This window comes from Mobula birostris, chromosome 17, assembly GCF_030028105.1.
Source record: "Mobula birostris isolate sMobBir1 chromosome 17, sMobBir1.hap1, whole genome shotgun sequence".
NCBI classification, from domain to species: Eukaryota; Metazoa; Chordata; class Chondrichthyes; order Myliobatiformes; family Myliobatidae; genus Mobula; species Mobula birostris.
Genome location: NC_092386.1, coordinates 51,508,087 through 51,528,787, shown reverse-complemented (window position 1 = coordinate 51,528,787; position 20,701 = coordinate 51,508,087). Strand labels below are relative to the sequence as shown.

The window sequence follows — 20,701 nt, the reverse complement described above, 5'->3', positions numbered from 1 at the left end:
TAGCAGCAGCCGCAAGCCATCAGTGTCAAACAAAGTCTGCTTCTGCTTCAGCTCCTCCTCCTCCAGCATTTCACACCACCGAGGCAAAGACGCAGCTCAAGGGGGCGGATGTCCCGTCCCTCCTCCTCAATTGATTGGCTTGGTCGAACTCAAAGCCGACGAAACACTTTCAACCCTGTGCCCTAGCCCTGGTACGACTGGTCAAAAGAGCTGTCAATCTGGAGGGAACCCCTCGGTTCCTTCCTTCAGCCTCTCAGCGACTGCGCTTTGTGAGGGCGGTATTAATGTTAATGAAGGAAAGCCGGAGCTGGAGCAGAAAGACTGAGAAATAGAGAGAGAGAGTGGGAGAAGAGAAAAGGAAGAAAAAGTTATTTGCCCCTGACGTCAAATGTAAACAAGATGGCGATCCGGGGAGAGTGGAGAAGAGGAGGAGAGAGAGGGGAGAGAGTGGGAGTGCCACACATACTTGAAATGTGCTCTTGCACTCAAGGAGTTGACTTGCTGAGAAGCCAGCCCTGACAACGCGTTCATTTCTTACCGTCAACTTTCCCCCCCTTGTGTGTTTTCTATGATATATTTAAAAAGGAAAAAATGCACAGAAAAAAAAGTCAAACAAAATGCGTGAATCTCTCCAAGAAACGGAAAAGGATCCGCCTGCAGTGAAACCCAAGAACTTCCTTCAGGTTGTGACAACTTGGAAGAAAAGGAGCCAGACTTAAGTTGAGTTGGTAGCCCTGGGCAGAGGAAAGACCCTTTCTTTTTACAAGGGAATATGAATTTTCTCTCTTTACTTAAAAGAATTTAAAATGGACATTTAAACAAAGACTCCGCAGTTTGCTATGGTGGAGTAGATTACTGGCTATCCAGTATATGTATGTGTGTGTATGTGTGAGAGAGGACAGGTGGGAGACCCCTCTCCTGCAGGGATATGGCTGTAAGGTCTCGCAGACCGTGGATGAGCGTGGTGCTGGGACTAGTGCTGGGTTTCACCGCCGCTTCGTGGCTTATCGTGCCCAGGGTGGTGGAGATCAACGGCAAGAACAAAAGGATCTCCAATATCTGCCATTCGTTGCTGAGCAGAGCCGGGATCGCGAGGGAGGCAGCGGCGGGCGCCAGCAACAGCAATAGCAGGAGCTTGGGCTGGCACAAGGACACGGTGCTGCTCAGCAAACTGCGGCAGCGAGAGGAGGCTGAAGAGGAGGGGGAGGACGAGGAGGAGGAGGCGGAGGGAAGGCAAGGGGCGAGCGACAAGCATTTCCTCTACGTTGGGGTGATGACAGCTAAAAAGTACCTGGACTCACGGGCGGTGGCCGCCTATCGCACCTGGGTGCCATCCATCCCGGGCAAGGTAGAGTTCTTTTCCAGCGAGGGCTCCGACCAGTTGCCCCTGCCCGTGCCCATCCCGCTGGTGTCGCTGGCCGGGGTGGACGACTCGTATCCGCCGCAGAAGAAATCCTTCATGATGCTGAAGTATATGCACGATCTTTACCTGGAGCGTTACGAGTGGTTCATGCGCGCCGACGACGACGTTTACATCAAGGGCAGCCGGCTGGAGGAGCTACTGCGCTCGCTGAACAGCAGCCAGCCGCTCTACCTGGGGCAGACTGGCCTGGGCACTAGCCAGGAACTAGGCAAGCTCGCCCTCGAGCCCGGCGAGAACTTCTGCATGGGCGGTCCCGGCATGATCTTCAGCCGGGAGGTGCTTCGTCGTATGGTGCCGCACCTGGGCGAGTGCTTGCGCCAGATGTACACCAGCCACGAGGACGTGGAGATCGGCAGGTGCGTGCGGAGGTTCGGCGGCACCCAGTGCGTCTGGTCGTATGAGGTGAGCGCAACGTGGGGATGCCTGCTGACCCACGCCTTCCACCCGAAGTCTAGCTTTTACCCACCCACCATCCTTACCCATCCAAGTGAAAGCTCTCTCCCACTCCCTTTTCTTTCATACCAAACCAGCTATGCTTCAATCTCTCCCTCTTCACTCTCGCACCCATCCTGATCTATGCCACTCATCCAAACTAGCTAGCGCCTACCCAAACATTTCAATAGACCTAGATCTAATCTTATGACTTCCAATCTTTCTTCACCCATTCAAACATAAGATCTCACTCCCTTCCCCTTATCCACGGAGAGAATTCTGCCTCATCTCTAACAACCACTTCACAACCGCCACATCCATGGAATTCACACACACACACACACACACACACACACACACACACACACACACACACACACACACACACACACAATCACCTATGTTCATCCACACACTCTCACCTGCCCATTTTAGACCATCCATACGTGTCCATCTGCAACCACTCTCATCCCTTCTAGGTAGTCATCTATTCTCTTTACAAATTGAACAATTCACATCCACCTAATCCCACCACTTAATCCCTTTACTTGCTCAGTCCTTCATACTGGCCTGCTCAGTACTGCAGGGCTCTCCCCTTGGCACACTTAGACTAACCTCTCAACTGCTGCCCCATTGTCAGGCTGGTCTTGCCTTCATCCATAGCTAACCCTACTGATGTTCATCCTGCTAGCCCTTTTTAACCTGTTAGAGTTTACACAGTGCATTCGCTACACTAAATGTTACCACTCCTTTCTCCCATACCAATCCACCCTCCACATGGTCCCAGCTCTTGACCACGGCATTTTCCTCAATGTACTCCTTGAACAGCTTTGCCCACACCTTGTATCCAACTTGACCGCTTTGCTCTATGGATCTACACTATCCTCTCTTAAATAATCTTATGTCACACTTTCAGTAGCAACTCCATCCAATTTTCAACTCCCCACCTTCCATCCCTACAATCCTCATCCCTCACCTCATTTCCCCTACTTCCCCTCCTCCATTCTCCCACTTACAACTCTTAGAACATCCCACTGCCACATTTCTCTTTGACCTCGCCTCACAATTTTCCAATCTGTAACAGCACACTTGCAGAGCTCTGTCTCTTCCCTCAAACCCTCTGTACTTTCTTCACACCTCCTTCACAACCCTTCCTTTCACCACCCTCTCCTCCCTTCCCCTTATCCCCATCCTTTCCTTGCTCAGCACCTCTGGGGTGGGGTGCTGTCCTGGTAGTGTGTGAGGCTTGTCTGTTCATTACTAGTTAGAAACTTGCTACCCCTCAGTAATTTGCAATACACTGTAACAAATTACAGCCTGTGCCAAAATTACAATATTACTGCCATTCTGTTATCCTTAGACGAAGTACATTAGCATGTTGTCATATGAAATTTTGATCATATGTTCAACAATAGTGAATTAAAAAATTTTTTTGTCAACTGCAATTGCAGATAAGAGGACATAATAATATCCATTTCCTCTGGTTCAGTAGTACAAATTTGGAATAGTTTTATTATGCTGCTTTCGCTACATTAACAAATTAAATAAATAGAAAAGTTTTTAATGTCTATAAAATCAAAAGATAGACCTGCCATAAGTAAAACAAAGAACAAAAATTTTAATTTCCAGATAACTGTTAAAAGTTTCAACTCTGTAAATACAAAATAGTTCTGAAGACGGCATCAGATCAGAACAGTAATATTGTGGTACCTGTGTCACTCAGTTGAGAATGAGCGAAGTCCTGTTTGTTTTGTCTTTCTATCATAATTAAAAAATTCCTTTTATAATGGTTTTATGATCACTTTCAGATCACCTTACTGTAAGATCTCCTGGATAATAAATGAAATGAATCTAGAAGCTTTGTGATTATGCCATTAAATGTCCAGCATTCTAATGTGTCCGGTTTGTCTCTGAATAAGTCAACGTTTCTCATAATAGGTCATCAGACTTGTATTTATTGAATGTGAAGTAAATTTGACAGTGGTAATAAAATTGGGTATAGTATTTCAGGAGAAGGCCGGCTGGTGGTGTAGTGGCATCAGCGCCGGACTTCGGAGCGAAGGCTCCCGAGTTCGAATCCAGCTGGCTCCCTTGCACAACTTCCATCCATGCTGGGTTGAGTGTCGAGCTAGCAACTCGGCCTCATAAAAATAAGAAAGCCTGCTAAAAAAACACAGTCATGAAGGCATCCCGATTACGCCACTCAGAGTTAAGGGCTTTCTTCTTCTTCATTTCAGGAGAAAGCCATAATGAGAGGTGTTAAAATAGGAAGTGCAAACTAAAACTTGGAGTTAAGATGATTTTGAAATGTATTTTTCTTGTAATGCAAATTCATCCACAAACAAATAGAGGATAGGTTTTTGGTAATAGTGGTAGAGGGGTTGGTCGTGGGGGGGGAAGTGGAATGAACACTGAAATATCAGACCTATAAATAATTCACTAGTGAACTCCCTATTCTCTGCTGTCAGGGTGAGTTAGCTTAGCGATGAATTTAAAATGCAGCTCTAATGAATCCTTATTCAATGGGCAACTTTAATTTGGAGATTACTGGGAGAATACAATGATCTGGGAGTTAATACAAAAATTTCCAAAATGAGAAGACCTTTTAGGGTCAAATTGATTCCTTATAGCTCCATATCCTATTTTTCCTTCTCCAAATTATTTTTGATTACTTATTTAACTACTTCGCTCTTCTACTTTGTTATCACCCTTTTAGTTCACAAATTACTCCTTCAAAATTTATTTTATTTCTTTCTAATACTTTAAATAAAATTCCTCATGTTTGAATTTTGTGTTAGTAGAAAATGATACTCAGAATTTATTGTAATTGTCATAATTTCAGTGAAGGTTCTGGGCATCTGCACATAGCCCATTAAAAATTGACAAGTAATGCCTTGGAATGGCTAAGCTTATTGCTTTACTTTAGAACCCGTAGTGAAGTAGTAACACTCATGTAAAGAAGGAGAATTAGTTACCTGAGGAATTAATATTACTCAGTACAGTGGGCTACCTTGTGTCTTAATGATGACTGCATTTCTGTATTAACTTTATGCCATGTTCTTGTAAAATTGTGACAATGATAATCTTAAGTATTTTTATGCACATTTTTGATGAAATTTTAGCCTTTGCATGTAGTTTTGAGATATTTGTAACCAAGCAATTTGAACGTAATTGATTCAACAAACATACACCTAAGTGATTTGACATATTTAAAATTCCTCCATCTTTTGCACTAGTTCATTTTGCTTTAACTGGATCACGCTCTACCTTGTTGAGGCAGACGAAGACTTCTGTCTGCAAAATAAGCAACAGAAGTGTGTTGTTATCACAATCATTTTCTGTTTAACAGATATTTTAAAGTACAATCCAATCTTGCGTTACATTTGTGATGGACTGGGTGCCATTTCCATTGCGAGGTTTTGTTTTCTTTTGACAGGTATAAACATTGGTTCTTAAATTTACATTTGAATTACCGTATTATTGATCTGTATGCAAGTTTAATCAGTTTCAATTAATTGTGTCCTACAGAGGGAAAAAGTGCATGATCGATGAAACTGTTGGTCCATAATTTCCTTCTACTGTTTGAAATGTTGGTGTTAAACCCACACTGCATAATTTTATTGACCAGCCATGGTTTATGTAAATTACTTTAATGTCAGTACTTTGTAATAATTTGTGATGCTTGTGATTAGAAATTATATTTTGACCGTTGTCAGGGTTCCTCCTATCATTCAGGAAGCCAGGGACTGCAAGTTTCCTCCTTTCACACTGACACTGAGCTATCTATGCTAAACTTCTAAGTGCAAGGTTGTACATCATTTTCTGTGTTCTTTATTTGCATTCTACTTGCATTAGGGAAAAAGTAGCTTCAGAATCTCTGAACAATGAAAGCTTTTTAATGCACATAAAGATACCATCTCAATGACGCTGTATGATGATCTGATACTGTCAGGCCATCATAAATAAGGAACTTATCAGGGAATAATATGTTCTTTTTGGGCATCTCCATTTTGCTGATATTTGCTTGTTTTCTGCTGTTTCTCGTATCCAAGACTCTATTACTTTGCCCATAATCATGCAATTCTTTCTCAAGAAATGTTAGTGTGTTTGTAGCATTTTTGGTAAGCCAGATCAATTCTGTCCTGTTATTGTTTAAGATGTTGCAGTTATGTCAGAATTTCATGATTTTTGAAACAAAATATTCTGCAAACATTGGGGCAAGCTTTTCAGTTTCTCCACTATAAATTATACATTAGTATAATTTCTAAATCTGTGAGTTCTATTAATGTATAATTTATATAGATAAGCTGAGTCATACTTGCTTTGTAACCATTACAATGAAATTCATGTGTTCCAAGAGTGATGCTACTGCTGAATTGAGATTATGAATATTATGTGACAGGGATGTGAGGAGGCTAAAATGAAAGTTTTAAAAAATTGGTGTAGATAAGTAATGGGAAGGGGCAATCTTACTCAGCACTTCATTGTAGGAGGACCAAGTTTAGTAGTCTGAGCATGTATCTGGTCGAGGGAAATTGTAACTAAAGATAACTACAAGACCAGAATGGAATGAAGTGTAGGTTTCAAAGAGGAGGTGGCTTATTTCCAAGTAAGTCCAAAAAGAGGAACTAAAAAATTGATCAATATATGGAGTCAGAGGGCAAAGCTGAAATCTTTAATGAGTATGAGGCGAATTAACCTGGTTTGTTTTATGATGAAGTACCCAAAAAGATTAACGGGCTAAGTCTTGTAGTTATGTTGGGCATGTATTTTTGCAAAGTGTTTGATGAGCAACTGCATACAAGGTAAGTTAGCAAAAATTAAGTTCCATTGAATAAGAGGAACAGAAAGCAGAGAATGAAAATTGACATTAAATTAACCTGGACTGAGGTAAACAGTGGTATTTTCCGGGGCTTGTTTCTGAGGCACTGCCATTTTGAATTGACAGTGGTATTACAGAGTAAAATTTCAAAATTTCCAGGCGACGCTAAGTTTGGAATTATGGTTAACTGTGAGTAGCAGTGGCCTTGGAATGAGCAGGCACTGTCAGATGAAGTTAATACAGAGAAGTTTAGATTAATAAATCTAGCCAAAGAATGTGGAGACCGAAATTGTGGACTAAGTGGTCATTTTTAAAGTGGGAGCAGAGATGCAGCCTTAGTGCATATGTTCATAAGTCTTCAAAGATGGTAGCACTGGTTGAAAACATGGTTAAACACTTGAGCAAGGAGGTTACATTGAACCATTAAAACAACCATGGTTACATCCAATTTTGGTCTCTTCATGTCAGAATGGAGGTGATGACCTGACAGAGAATTTACAGGGTTAATACAGGAATGAGGAATTCTAGTTGAAAGGAGAGATGAGGGAATCTCCGGCTGTTCTCCTTGGAGTGCAGAAGATTAAGAGAGGATGTGTTAGAGGTGTACAACATTACATAGGTTTAGGTGAAATAGAAATAAAAGCTTCTCAGCAGCAGAGGAGTCAAGGACCAGAGGTGACAGAATTAAAGTGATTATCAAATGATAAGTGGCATTACTATAATTTGAAATGGATGCAGATTCGATGGTGGCTGTCAAAAAAAGTATTGGGTAAATTTGAAGATTAAAAAATGTTGGTTTGTGGTGAAGAGTGACTGTAATGCATTACAGAGTTGGTACAGGTTGAATAGAGTGGTGTAGCTGAACAACCATCCCCTTTAGTGTAATGATTTTGTGATCCAAAAGAAATACACAAGTATGGCATTTTTAATCTACATGAACAATAATTGCCAATTGTTTTTCCATATTTAGGAGAATATTCCATGAGGTTACATTCCTTCTCCGCACCACCACAAATTTAAGATGAGAACTTGTTGATCAAGGAATCCTTACAAAATGCTAATGATGCAAACACTGATTTATAAAATTCATTTAAAGTGATGTGTACAACTGGCAGAGAAAGGGTCTGCAATAAAATCACAAAACTAACTAAACTAATAAATTGGGATAAATTATTCAGCTATAACTAAACAATACTTTAACTTGGTTTGCATTTCTAAATTCATTTACATGGCATAAATCAAAGAGCAACAATTTCATAACTCTTCACAGAATTGTAAAGGTTGTCAATATGAGGCAATATCTTGATTGACAAATTACCTTCAGCACTGATGCTGGAGAGAAAGAATAATTACCTCAAATTTCTTGGAGCAGAAGGTTATGCTTGTATATCTCCTTGGAGTAAAAATGTATGAAAGCAATGAATTTCTTACCTAGCTCAGATGATTTGCTCAGGATAAATTATTGGGAAGGTTGGGTATGGGCCACAATGTGGTGGCGGGCTGCAGGCCAGAGCGTATCGAAATGGCAGGGTCCACGTCCTTGAGCAAGGAATGAGCCGATGTTTGGATGATTTAAATGCTGAGCCAGATTGAAAAGGCGGGTGTTGGTACCTGAGGTGAGGGTTAGGCTGGTACTGCTCACAGCTCTGCGCTGAACTGAGGCTGTGGCTGCCTCCATTTGAGGCCTGGCTTCGTGTCTGTCTCACTTCCGTCCTGAATGCTATTTGCTTACTTTTACTGTTTGCACTGTATGCACATTGGGTGTTTGACATTTTTCAAAATTGGTTTTGTTTGGTTTCTTTGTCTTCTGGCTCCTGAAGGGAGACAAATCTCAAGGTTGCATAATGATACATACTTTGTACTTTGAAGTTTGAAGTGTCTTCTTTACACCTTCTAGGTTATCTAACAGAATTGCTAAAATATGTGAAGTCAACCAATGATCCATAATAATATTGTCCAGAATATTCTCAGGATATGTTAGAACCTGGTTGAAATCTCCTTTCTAGCTCTCCATAATGTGTTGAAAGAGTAGGATTTTTAATGTCTTAATTTCCCTTGGAATAGGCTTTTTAACTGACCCTTGACTCCTGTGGAATTTTGTATATCTCTTGTGAATTTCTGAACTACACCGATCAGTATCAGAATGCTCTGATTATAATTTGATGTTTGAGATATACTCCAGTCATTGAGCCTTAGCTACAATGTACAAAGATTCCAGCCCTATTTTCTAAGAGAGTTATTTTATTCTTTTGATCTAAATCCTAAGTATAACCCTTGAGTTAGCCCATGGTCTCACTTGTAATTATTTCTCCCATTGATTAAAAGTCCAACTGAAGTCTTAATTTGGTATCAAAGTCCAATTTTAGTAAACTTGAAGAAACTTGATACTTGTATGTTTCTCAGATTGTGTGGAGTTCCAACCAAGATGCTGAATTTGATCTTTTGTTTTATGACAGAGGTTGAAGTCATGGAAGTGAAGGGGAGACTAAAAGCTATTCAGTAGACTGACTTCTTTCCAGGGAAACCTGTTAAACCAGCAATCTAATTAACTCATTTATTCTGTTTTTGTAATGCAAATGAATCTTCTTTGGTAATAATTTTGTGAAGTCTTTGTGTCCATAAATAAAGGAAAATTTCATGATGCCAAGCTAAGTTTGCCAGTGATCCCATTTTCTTTATTTTCACATCCTTAAAAGTTGCAGGTTTCTGATAGAAAAGCACAAGATGTGAATTGGGTTAAATGAGAGAGAATACACATTTATAGCAAATAGATTACATGTCTTTACTATTTCATGGATTACTTGGGTAAATGTGACTTATTCTTAACCTGCTTGAAGTGAATGAATCTGGATTGTACAACAGTATGCCTTTATAAACGACTACATGGCATATGATGTGATGTCTTCCGCAATTTGCTAAGCAATTTCAGTTTGATTGCAGCATAAACTGGAACTTTCAGAAGGGTTGGAACAAGATTCTCTTTGTTTCCAGCAGCTGTTTGTTCTTACGAGTGTACTTTGAAAAATGTCTCTGCCAATTCAGAAATCGTCTGCCAAAAAAAAGGAAACAGGCAGCAGATAAGGACATTATCCATAGGAATTGTTAATGTATCCTCTCCAATGGCTTTTTTGTTAAATTACAGCGTTACAAATCATGCCTACACTGATGTACCACTTATTGACACTGTATTTCAGCGAAGGAGCATTTCCCCTTCCATAGATTCTCAAAGCTGGCAACTTTACAAGAGGTATATAAAGTTAAAGGTGATAAGTACTGTAAATATTTGAAGGAGACAAATACTTTGAGATCCTATCTTCTGCTGTGTCTGGATGCTTCCACTTTATTGTACAGAGCACTCTGTAACTGCAGGACACTGTAAGAACAAAGATAAGTTGTTTACAAACAACATCCAGGGACACTCCATTCTTTAAAAATTTAAGTAAAATGTGCTTTGCCCTCTTGTTCTAGACTCACCCACTATTGGAAGCATCCTTTCCTCATCCACTCTGTCTGTGTCTTTCAATTTTCAATAGGTTTCAATGCGATTTTCCACCCATATTCTTCTGAACTCCAGTGAGTACAGTCGCAGAGCCATGAAACGTTCCTCATACATTAACCCTCTCATTCTCAAGAATCATTCACCCTTTCATTCTCAAGAATCATTCTTGTGAACTTCCTTTGGAACCTCTCCAATGCCAGCACTTGGAGTATTTTGAGCAGCACAAATGACTTATAATACTGCAAGTGTGGTCTGGCCAATGCCTTATAAAGCCTTAACGTGAAATCCTTGCTTTTATATTCTGGTCCTCTCGAAATGAATACTAACATTGAATTTGCCTTCCTTACCATTGACTCAACCTGCAAATTAACCTTCAGGGAATCCTGTCGGAGGACTCCCAAGTCCCTTTGCACCTCTGATTTTTGAGTTCCCTTCCTGTTTAGAAAAGTCTACACTGTACATGACCCATACACTGACCTATATCCCCTCTGCCACTTCTTTGCCCATTCTCCCATGTCCTTCTGCCGACTCCCTACTTCCTCAGCACTACCTACCTACCCCTCTACCTACCTTCGTATTGTCTGCAAACTTGGCCACAAAGCCATCAAGTCTGTCATCCAAATCGTTGAAGTATAATGTGAAGAGAAGTGATCCCAACACTGACCCCCATGGAACACCACTAGTCACTGACAGCCAACCAGAAAAGGCCATCTTTTTTCCCATGTTTTGCCTCCTGCCAGTCAGCCAATCTTCCACCAATGTTAGTATCTTCCCTGTAATACCATGGGCTCCTGTCTTGTTAAGCAGCTTCGTGAGCAGCACGTGGTCAAGTGCCTTCTGAAAATTCAAGTAAACAGCATCCACTAAATTTCTTTTGTCTATTCTGCCTGTTACTTCCTCAAAGAATTGCAACTGATTTCTCAGAGAAGATTTCCCCGTAAGAAAACCATGCTGTTTTAGTGTATTTTATCATGTCTCTCCAAGTACCCCGAAACCATCCTTAATAACGGACTCTTATATTTACCCAATCACTGAAGTCAGACTAATTGGCGTATAATTTCCTTTCTTCTAACTCCTCCTTTCTTAAAGAGTGGAATGATATTTGCAGTTTTCCAGTCCTCCGGAACCATTCTAGTGATTCTTGAGAGGTCGTTACTAATGCATCCACAATCTTTTCAGCTACTTCCTATAGAACCATAGGTGTAGTCCATCTGGTCTAGCTGACTTATCTACCTTCTGTGTTTTCAGCTTTCCAGGTACCTTCTCCTTACTAATAGCAAATACACTTACTTCTGTGACATGACACTCTTCGATTTTTGGTGTACTGTAGTGTCTCCCACAATGGAGAGTGTCACAAGATGCTTATTAAGGTTGTCTGCCATTTCTTTGTCCCCCATTACTGCCTATCCAAAGTCATGTTCCAGCAGTCTGATATCCACTCTCGTCTGATATCCACTCTCACCTCTCTTTTACTCTTTATGTATCTGAAAAATCTTTTGGTGTCCTCCTTAATATTATTGGCTCGCTTCCCTTCATGTTTTATCTTTTCTCACTTTATATCTTTTTTAGTCACTTTTTGTTGGTTTTTAAAAGCTTCACAATCCTCTAACTTCCCAAATATTTTTGCTATATCATAATGACCTCTTTTCCTTTATTGATATCTTTGAATTTCCTTGTCAGCTGTGGTTGCCTCATGCTCCTTTAGAGTACTTCTTCATCTTTGTGGCGTATTTATCCAGTGCGATTTAAGCTGTTCCCAGAAACTCCAGCCATTGCTATTCTGCCATCATTGCTGCTAGTGTCCCTTCCAATCAACTCTGGCTAGCTTCTCTCTCATGCCTCTTTAATTCCCTTTGCTCCCAGTAATACTGATATATCTGACTTTATCTTATTCCTTTCAAAGTGCAGGGTGAATTCTACCATACTATGATCACTGCAGTGCAGTGGATTTGCCTTCCAAGCCTTCCTTGGTAATGCTTCCCAACTCTTTCTGTGTTGCAATGATGACTGCATTGGTGCCGCTTCGTGCACTCATGCTGACCTCATCAATTTCATCAACTTTGTCTCCAACTTGCACCCTGCCCTTGAATTCACTTGGTCTATTTCTGACACCTCTCACCCCTTTCTTGATCTCGCTGTCTCCATCTCTGGAGACAAACTTTCTATCAACCTCTTTTATATGCCAACTAATTCCCATGGCTATCTTGACTATTCCTCTTCCCAGCCCATCTCCTGTAAATGCTGCTACAGTCGGCCCTCCTTATCCGCGAGTTCCACATGCACGAATTCAACCAACCACGAATCGAGAAAACCCGGAAGTGCTCTCCAGCACTTGCTGTTCGAGCATGTACAGACTTTTTTTTTCTTGTCATTATTCCCTAGACAATGCAGTATAACAACTATCTTACATAGCATTTACATTGTATTAGGTATTATAAGTAACCTAGAGATGATTTAAAGTATACGGGAGGATGTGCGTAGGTTATCGTGGATCGGGATCGAAAAAAATGGAAGTTCTCCTACTGAGTAAGGAGGAACAGGTACATCCGGTATTTTTTAGCGTCACTTAGTCAAACATTTGTCTTAGTATATAGTATATATTTTACCTTGCTATGCCTATAAAATACTTGAGAAAAGTATGTTTCACCGCTGGGCTCGGAAACGGAAATTTCTGAGTTCGATCCAGTGACAGACTGCTTCCGACCACGCTCTCCATCTGTGCCGGGTTGATGTGGAGGATCAAAAACCCAAAATCCCAAAACCCAATAATTAAACCACTGCGTTGCTTAGTAATAATTGTAGCTTTAGTCAGGCAGGGCCTTTCTCATTTTATCCTTTAAAATTGTTCCGATCGTTGACCGACTGTAGCCTAACGCTTTTCTAATGACCGATGGCATTTCACCTCTTTCTGATCACTTTATTATTTCCACTTTATTTTAAGTTGTGATCATGGTTATTTTCGTGAACAGAAACACTGCGGATTCAGAGCTCCGCCGCCGGGTCCTAATGCCCACTGCACTGAGACAGGTTAAATAAGGTCTAGGGTTCCGCTGGGTCCTAAGGTCCACCGCACTGAGACAGGACAGACTTGAGTATCCGCGTTTTTTGGTATCTGCAAGGGGTCCTGGAACCAATCCCTCGCGGATGAGGGCCGACTGTATTCCCTTTTCCCCATTTCTTTCCTCTCCACTGCATCTGTTCCCATGATGAGGCTTTCCTTTCCAGTTCGTCAGAGATGTCCTCCTCCTTCGAAGAGTGGGGTTTCCTTTCCTCCATCACTGATGCTGCTCTCACCCGCATCTCCTCCATTTCCCAGACATCTGCAGTCACCCCATCTTCCTGCAGCCTTAACCAGAGATAGAATTCCTCTTGTCCTACCACCCCTTGAGCCTCCGCATCCAACACATCATTGTCCACTACTTGCGCTATCTGCAATGGGATCTTACCTTCAACATACTGTTACACACACGCACTCTCGCGCTCTCTGCAGGGATTGCTCCCTCTATAATTCCCTTGTCCATTCATCCCTTCCCACTCATCTTCCTTTTGGCATGTATTCCTCCAGATGACAGAAATGCTAAACCTGCCCATTCACCTCCTCTCAGGGCCCCAACCAGACTTCCAGGTAAGGCAACTTTTCAGCTGGAAATCTGTTGGGGTCGCTTATTGTATTCTGTTCTCCCAGTGTGGCATCATCTACATCGGTGATTATATAAAAAAAAAGAAATTGCCTTTAAACTCACGAGAGAGCATAGGCCATCAACTTTTCGCTGTTGATGTTTCTGTAGCAGGCAGTTTCTTTTTTACGAGGTCGAGTTGCTAGTTTGATGCTCCACCCAGCATGGATGGAAAGCATACCTGGGGAGCCGGCTGGGTTCGAACTTGGGAGCCTTCGCTCCGAAGTCCGGTGTTGATGCCACTACGCCACCAGCCGGCTGACATTGGTGATACCTGACATAAATTGGGGCAACACACATAAAAGTTGCTGGTGAATGCAGCAGGCCAGGCAGCATCTCTAGGAAGAGGTACAGCTGACGTTTCGGGCCGAGACCCTTCGTCAGGACTAACTGAAAGAAGAGCTAGTAAGAGAATTGAAAGTGCACCGCTTTGTTGAGCACCTCCGCTCCATTTACAAAAAGCAGAATATCCTGGTGGCCAACCATTTTAATTCCTATCCCCATTCTTGTTCTGACATGCCAGTCCATAGCCTCCTCTTCTGCTATGATAAGGTCACTCTTAGGGTGGAGGAGCAACACCTTATATTTCATCTAGGTGGTCTCCAACCTGATGGCAAGAACATTAAGTTCTCTGTCTGGTATTTTCCCCTCCCCCTTCCCTCCTCTTCTATTCCCCATTCTGACCTCTTACTCTTCTCCTCATCTGCCTGTCACCTCCCCCCAGTGCCCCTCCTTCCTTTTTACCAACAACCTCTCTTAGCAGATTCCTTCTTTTCTAGCCCTTTACCTTTCCCACCCAACTGGCAACACCAATCATCTTTTATCTTGTCCTGCTTCTCCCCCTCCCACCTTTTTATTCTGGCATCTTCCCCCTTCCTTGCCAGTCCTGATGAATGTTCTCGGCATGAAACGTTGACTGTTTATTCATTTCATGGAAGCCGCCTAACCTGCTGAGTTCCTCCAGTGTTTTGTGTGTGTGTGTGTGTTGCAATGGATTTGCCTTTTGCTTAATGTTCCTATTATTGTATTAGCAAAAGAATACAACACATATCAAGGCTGAAAGAAAGATTTTCAACTTAGTAATATTGATCCAGCTGTTACTAATTGCAGTCATCCATCTATATTTGGAAACCATTATTGATTTAGTATTTGCTAATAGATCACTACAAACGTTTAATGCTTTCTAAGTAAAACTCTGACTTGTGCCTTGTTTGAAGTTTTCTCTATTTTCCTTTTCCATTTACTGGTTGCTGTTTCGAAAGCTATTTCTTTTATTTCCAAAGCATACAACCATTATCTAGTTAAGATAATTGTTTTACTCCGATTTTTAAAAAAAAAGTTAAAAAGGAATGGGCTACTTGAAATGGGATAGTTGAGGAAGGTGTTGTACCTGATGCCTTAAGGACGTTCAGATCATAAAATCACTTAAGAGAAGGTGGCAAATAGAACTAATGTTTATTGGTGTTGAAACATGAGAAGACAGAAAAGGATGCTCTTCCTGGCTACGGACTCCAGCACAGGATTTGCCATCTCAAAATAAGTGGGTTATTTAGGACTGAAGTAAGGTGAAGTTCCTCCATTCTCCAGAATGTGAATGTTTGAAATTGTATGTCTTGGAGGACTGTGGAGTCTCCGTAGTCGATTGCATTTAGAACCGAGGTTGATAAATTGCCAGATATTAAGGGAATCAAGAGATATGGGGATAGTCAAGAAAGTGAAAATAAGCCATCTTGAATGGTGGATTATGCTCAGTGGACCTAATTGGCCTTGGTGTTTTTTTTTGGTTGTAAAAGCCTAAAACACTTTACTTATTTTTTGGCTTCTGCTTCCTCCCTTCCCTGTAAAGCTTTTTAAAAACAAAGTATTTTATAAGTGTAATTATCTTTAATATCCCAGCATTTGTCACTACAAATGCACAGCGTGAAACTGGCTCTGTGGAACAAGTTGCTGCAGAGTATCTCACTGCCACTGGAGTACTTTGAAAGTGCAGTCACTGGTGTGATATCAGAAACGTGACGGTCAATCTGCATATGGAAGATTACACAAAAATAAATTGTATTGATCAGGTTATCTGTTTCAGTGTTGTTGATCTGTTTTTCCTCCTTTTATTGGCATTGTTATTTGATCCCTGCGGGCACATTCTTTACTGCAAGTACAGTATATGTTGATTTATTTAATTTGCCTTCTGACAATTTTTGCCTGCATTATGAGTGTACTAGCAGTGATGTATTGAACAAACATTAAAAAAAATAGAAGCAAAGCAGAGAGACAAATCTAGAGACACACTGTCTTTGTCAATTAAAACATCTATGGTTGTTCAGCATCTTTGAAATAATCCTATGTGAATCTTTTGGATCCACTTTAGGGAGTGGATAAGACCATGGTTTAAGATCTGATGGTGCTGCATTTCCTCAGTGCAACACTAAGGTTATCAGTCTAAAATTTAGAATATGGAAGACAGCAGAACAGGCCCTTCAGTTCACAATGCCAGTACCCACCATTATTCCAATTTAAACTAATCCCACGTGCCTGCACATAGTCTATATCCTACCATTCCCTGCCTATTTATGGGCCTCTCTAAAGGTCTTTTAAATGTTGTTAACTTCTGAATCAGACTGCTAGATAATGCTTCTGAGTCATAAGTTCCACCATCAGTTGATGTCTGGTGGACATCTTTTCCGAGTGCAGATTAACAAAATTAGTGGACAATTGCAATGCATTTCAAACCTCAAACGAAATGTGTGGTTTTCTATCATCTCTGAATTTTGTTTTCATTTATCTCCAGTGTGATGACTTAGATGGACGTGTATCATTTAGCTATCTCCATATATGAAAATAAGTGGAAAGGTCAGGGGAGATTTTTTTCAAGAAATGCTCTTGCAATGGATATAATAAATTTTTACAATATTCGCAGAAGTATGAAAGAAAAATTAACTTCCTGCTTCTGATGGCATCTTCTGTCTGCCTCCCTCTGGTGCACTTAGTCACTTCATTAACTGCAGTGTGATGTCATTCTCCTTCGCTTTGTTTTTGTTAAATAATATCATTAGGGAAAGGACATGCGTTTGGTTTGGGTACTCAAGTTTGTTGCCTTAAGCAAGCATGCCTGCAACTAGGGATAAAGTAAAGCTCAGTCCAGCCCACCCTCAGCATCCTTGCTACACCAGTGGAACATGGTGTGGCTTCTCTGAGACCACCAATTTCATTGCATCAAAGGAAGCCATTCTGCCAAAGGCCTATGTCTACCCTTTACAAGAGCACATCGAAATGAGTCCTATTACTATGCTTTCACATGGCATTATGTGCTTCCAACACTTTATTTTTCCCTCTCTTTTATAGAAAAACAACCTAATTAAGAAATCGATTGGTGTTACAGTCAGTGCACGGCTGGCCCACAAAAGGTCTTGTTCATGTGTTCAAGATTAGCAAACTCAGCACAGGTGGCCCAATATTTGTACTGAACAGGCTCTGTATACAAAGATCCTTCCTCCACTAGCGCTGCTGTTATAGAGAGAAGTTCAGGATGGAGGACGGTGGAGAATTTTAAGAAATGGGTCAGAGGCAGTTGTTGGGTGGAAGAGCAGAGTGACTTTTGGCATTTAGTGATTGGTTGACGAATGGAGTTACGAGAATGATCTCGGGACTGAACGGGTTAACATATGAGGAACATTTTATGGCTCTAGGCCTGTACTCGCTAGAGTTCAGAAGAATAAGGGGTATCTCATTGAAACGTATCCAATATTGAAAAGAGTGCATATAGAGAGGATGTTTCCTATAATGTGAGAGTCGAGGACCAGAGGGCACAATTTTGGAATAGAAGGACAGCCTTTAGAATGGAGATGAAGAAGAACTACTTTAGCCAGGGAGTGGTGAATCTGGTATTTATTGCCACAGATGGCTATGGAGTTCTTGGGTGTATATTGAAAGAAGAGGTTGATATATTCTTGATTAGTAAGGGCGCCAAAGGTTAAGGGGAGATGGGAGGAGAATGGGATTGAGAGGGATAATAAATTAATCATGATGGCATGTTAACACTGATTAGATGGGCCGAATGGCCTAATTCTGGTCCTGTGACTTGTGGTTTTACTTTGTTTGGTGACTTGGTTGGGCAGTGATCAGTGATTGTGGATTTTGGGTCAGTGTTCTCAGGTTGTGTAAGCAGATCTTTTTTTTGGTGGTGGTGGGGCGCAGTTGCAGTTGTTAGGCAGGGGTTAGCGGTGTGAACTTCTGGTGCATAGTGGGGCCCAAAGACTGTCGGATAAGTATCTTGCTTATACTGGACCTACCTGAGTCAGTTTACGAATACTTGACTCTGGGCTACCTGCCTTTTTTCATTGTAATTTTCTTTAAGGGTATAGCACAGGAGCAGGGCCTTTTGACAGCTAGCCACACTGTGTAGCCACTCACCTATTTAATCCTAGCCTAATCAAAGCACAGGATGATTCACATTCTCCAATTAACCTACTAACTGGGATATCTTTGAATATGAAAGGAAACTGGAGCACCTGGAGGAAACTCTTATGTTCATGGAGCGAAAAATCACAGTGGCATTGGAATTGAACTCCAAACTCCAATGCTTCGAGCTGTAATGGAGTTGATCTTAACAGCTCTGCTAACATGGTGCCCTTAAATTAGATTGTTTTTATTAAATTAAAAATATGCTCTCAGTTATTGTGACATTCTCCATCGAGATAAGTGGCCCACAGGAATTAATATTACAGAAGTGCTTGCCTTTGGATGCTACCTTTTTTGGAGGTAAAGTGTCATAGTATACAGGCTCCTTAGGAGCCTTGGTGTTCTGGGGGGGGGCATCCTGTCGTTCAAGTTGCAGCTCCCTGAAAGTGACAGAGAGGTAAAGAAGGCCGATGACATGCTTGTCTACATTGCTCGAGGCATTAAGTATTAAAGTTGACAAGTTGTATTGCATCTGCATAATTTTCTTGTTAGGCCACATTTGGCATGTTGTATCAAGTTCTGGTTGCCACGCTGTAATGATCTTTGGAGAGGGTGGAGAAGAGATTCACCAGGATGTTGTTTGAATTGGAGCATTTGATTACAAGAAGAGGTTCTCGACCAATCTTTCTCTTGTGTTTCTGTATCTGACTGAAGTATATAAACTTATGAGAGGCCTAGGCTAGATAATCAGTCTTTTTCTCAGGATGGAAGTGTCAAATACTAGAGAGCATAGGTTTGAGGTAAGATGGGGAAAGTTTGAAGGCACGTTTTTTTTTATATACACAGTGTTCATAGGTGTCTGGATTTCACTGTTGGGCAAGGTAGTAGAAGTAAATGCAGAAGCACTATTTAGACAAATCGACACATACAGGGAATAGAGGCATTCCCTGTGTGTGTCGATCAAAAATTAAATGAAATGAGCTAGTTTCTCTTCATGTTCGGCACAGACTGGGGAGGGGGCTGTGGTGGCGGATAGCTGAAGGGACTGTTTCTGTATTGTGCTGTTCTATGCTTTATAATCTGTTAATAATTTCCTGATTCAATACAGAAATTTTATTCCACCTCTATATTTGGATTGAAGTTGCTGCATGAGAAGATGTAGTCTAGATTCTGGATGATAAACATGATAAAGTGGAGGTACTAGAAAGGTTAAGGCTACCTTTTCAGCTGGGGTTTGTTCTTGACAGCTAAGTGAAGTAACATAGAAAATTGCCCAGAATCCGGCTTTAATCCTCCAAATATCTTCACCTTCAGGGGTGGTGCTTTAGGGCTGGAAGTGGGCTAGTGCTGCATTTTCTGTTTTAAAAATCTGTTGGATTGAATTATAGACCAGTTATCTGGATGCAAGGAAAAGTCTTAGCAGCAACAGTAAAATTCAGACAGTTGTCATCAGAACAAAGGTAGATTCATTTGAGATCTATCTCGGACTTGAACTATTTTGGAAATTGACTAACTTCATAGATTTTTGACCATGTAACAGAGATGGTCAATGAAAGAAATGTAATTAATGAGCTATTTGTGGACTCTCTAAAGTTGATTATTAAAATGCCACTTAGTAAATTTATCATTAAGATGGATGCTCACACAAATAAAAGGGGCTATAGCAACTTGAATAGAAAATTGGCTGATACAGGAAATGAGAGTTAAAGGTTGTTTTTTTTATTGGGGGGTGGTTGGTATGAATTGCACAGTAGAGTTCCATAGAGGCCTACTATGATTGAGTTTAATGTTAATGACTTGCACTTAAGTATGTATACATGACCTGGCTCCAAACTGTGACAAGGGCAGGAGAAGACTTAAAGAAACTATACCAGTTGGAGGAATGTGTGGTTAGGTGGCAGATGAGATTTAATATTGAGAAAGAAGAAGTAACACATTTTGGTATTTTAAAAAAATTTAGAAGTTATATAGGTCAGGACGCATTTTTTAAAAAATGATACAAAACAGAGGTCTGGAGCTGTATGTGCCCAGTTCACTGAGATTGGAAAAAGTAGTTTCAGAAAAAAGATGGGCTTTATGGGCAGAGACTTAAATTAAAGTTCTTTATGGAGTAATTTATCAGTGTTTAGAATTTACTGTGGGAATTACTAGAAGCAGATTCAATGGCACACTCAAAAAAGACCTGGATTAGTACAGAAAGTACGGAATTTGCAGGGTGCTGGAGTGCAGTAAAGCAGATTCCTCTAACATTAAGCTGTATGAACTAGAAAGGCTGGTTACAGCATAGAAGACAGCCATTCTTTGATCCTGTTGAGAATGTGCGGAGTTTTGTGTGCATCTCCTCTGAATGCATTGCATGTAATTTATCGTACTTTATCTGTTACTGTATAACTGTGGACCCAATGGAGTTTAACCTGTAAGAAAAACTTAGAAACATTGAGAAGTTTAGCATT

At 41.0% G+C, this 20,701-nt stretch overlaps 1 protein-coding gene and 1 long non-coding RNA gene across 2 annotated transcripts in view; one reads left to right on the top strand and one right to left on the bottom strand.

The window, feature by feature from the left end:
* Window positions 1–239: 239 nt before the first annotated feature.
* The window catches only part of LOC140211676 (chondroitin sulfate synthase 3-like), a 243,901-nt gene continuing 223,439 nt past the window's right edge, over window positions 240–20,701 (top strand). The window contains exon 1 of the mRNA XM_072281715.1: window positions 240–1,825. Within this exon, the coding sequence (XP_072137816.1) occupies window positions 929–1,825 (897 nt within the window). The 5' untranslated portion in view covers window positions 240–928. The remainder of the gene's footprint in view (window positions 1,826–20,701) is intronic.
* LOC140211677 (uncharacterized) overlaps window positions 19,474–20,701 on the bottom strand; it is a 29,738-nt gene continuing 28,510 nt past the window's right edge. Inside the window, exon 3 of the long non-coding RNA XR_011889545.1 lies at window positions 19,474–19,617. This is a non-coding gene — a long non-coding RNA (uncharacterized lncRNA). The remainder of the gene's footprint in view (window positions 19,618–20,701) is intronic.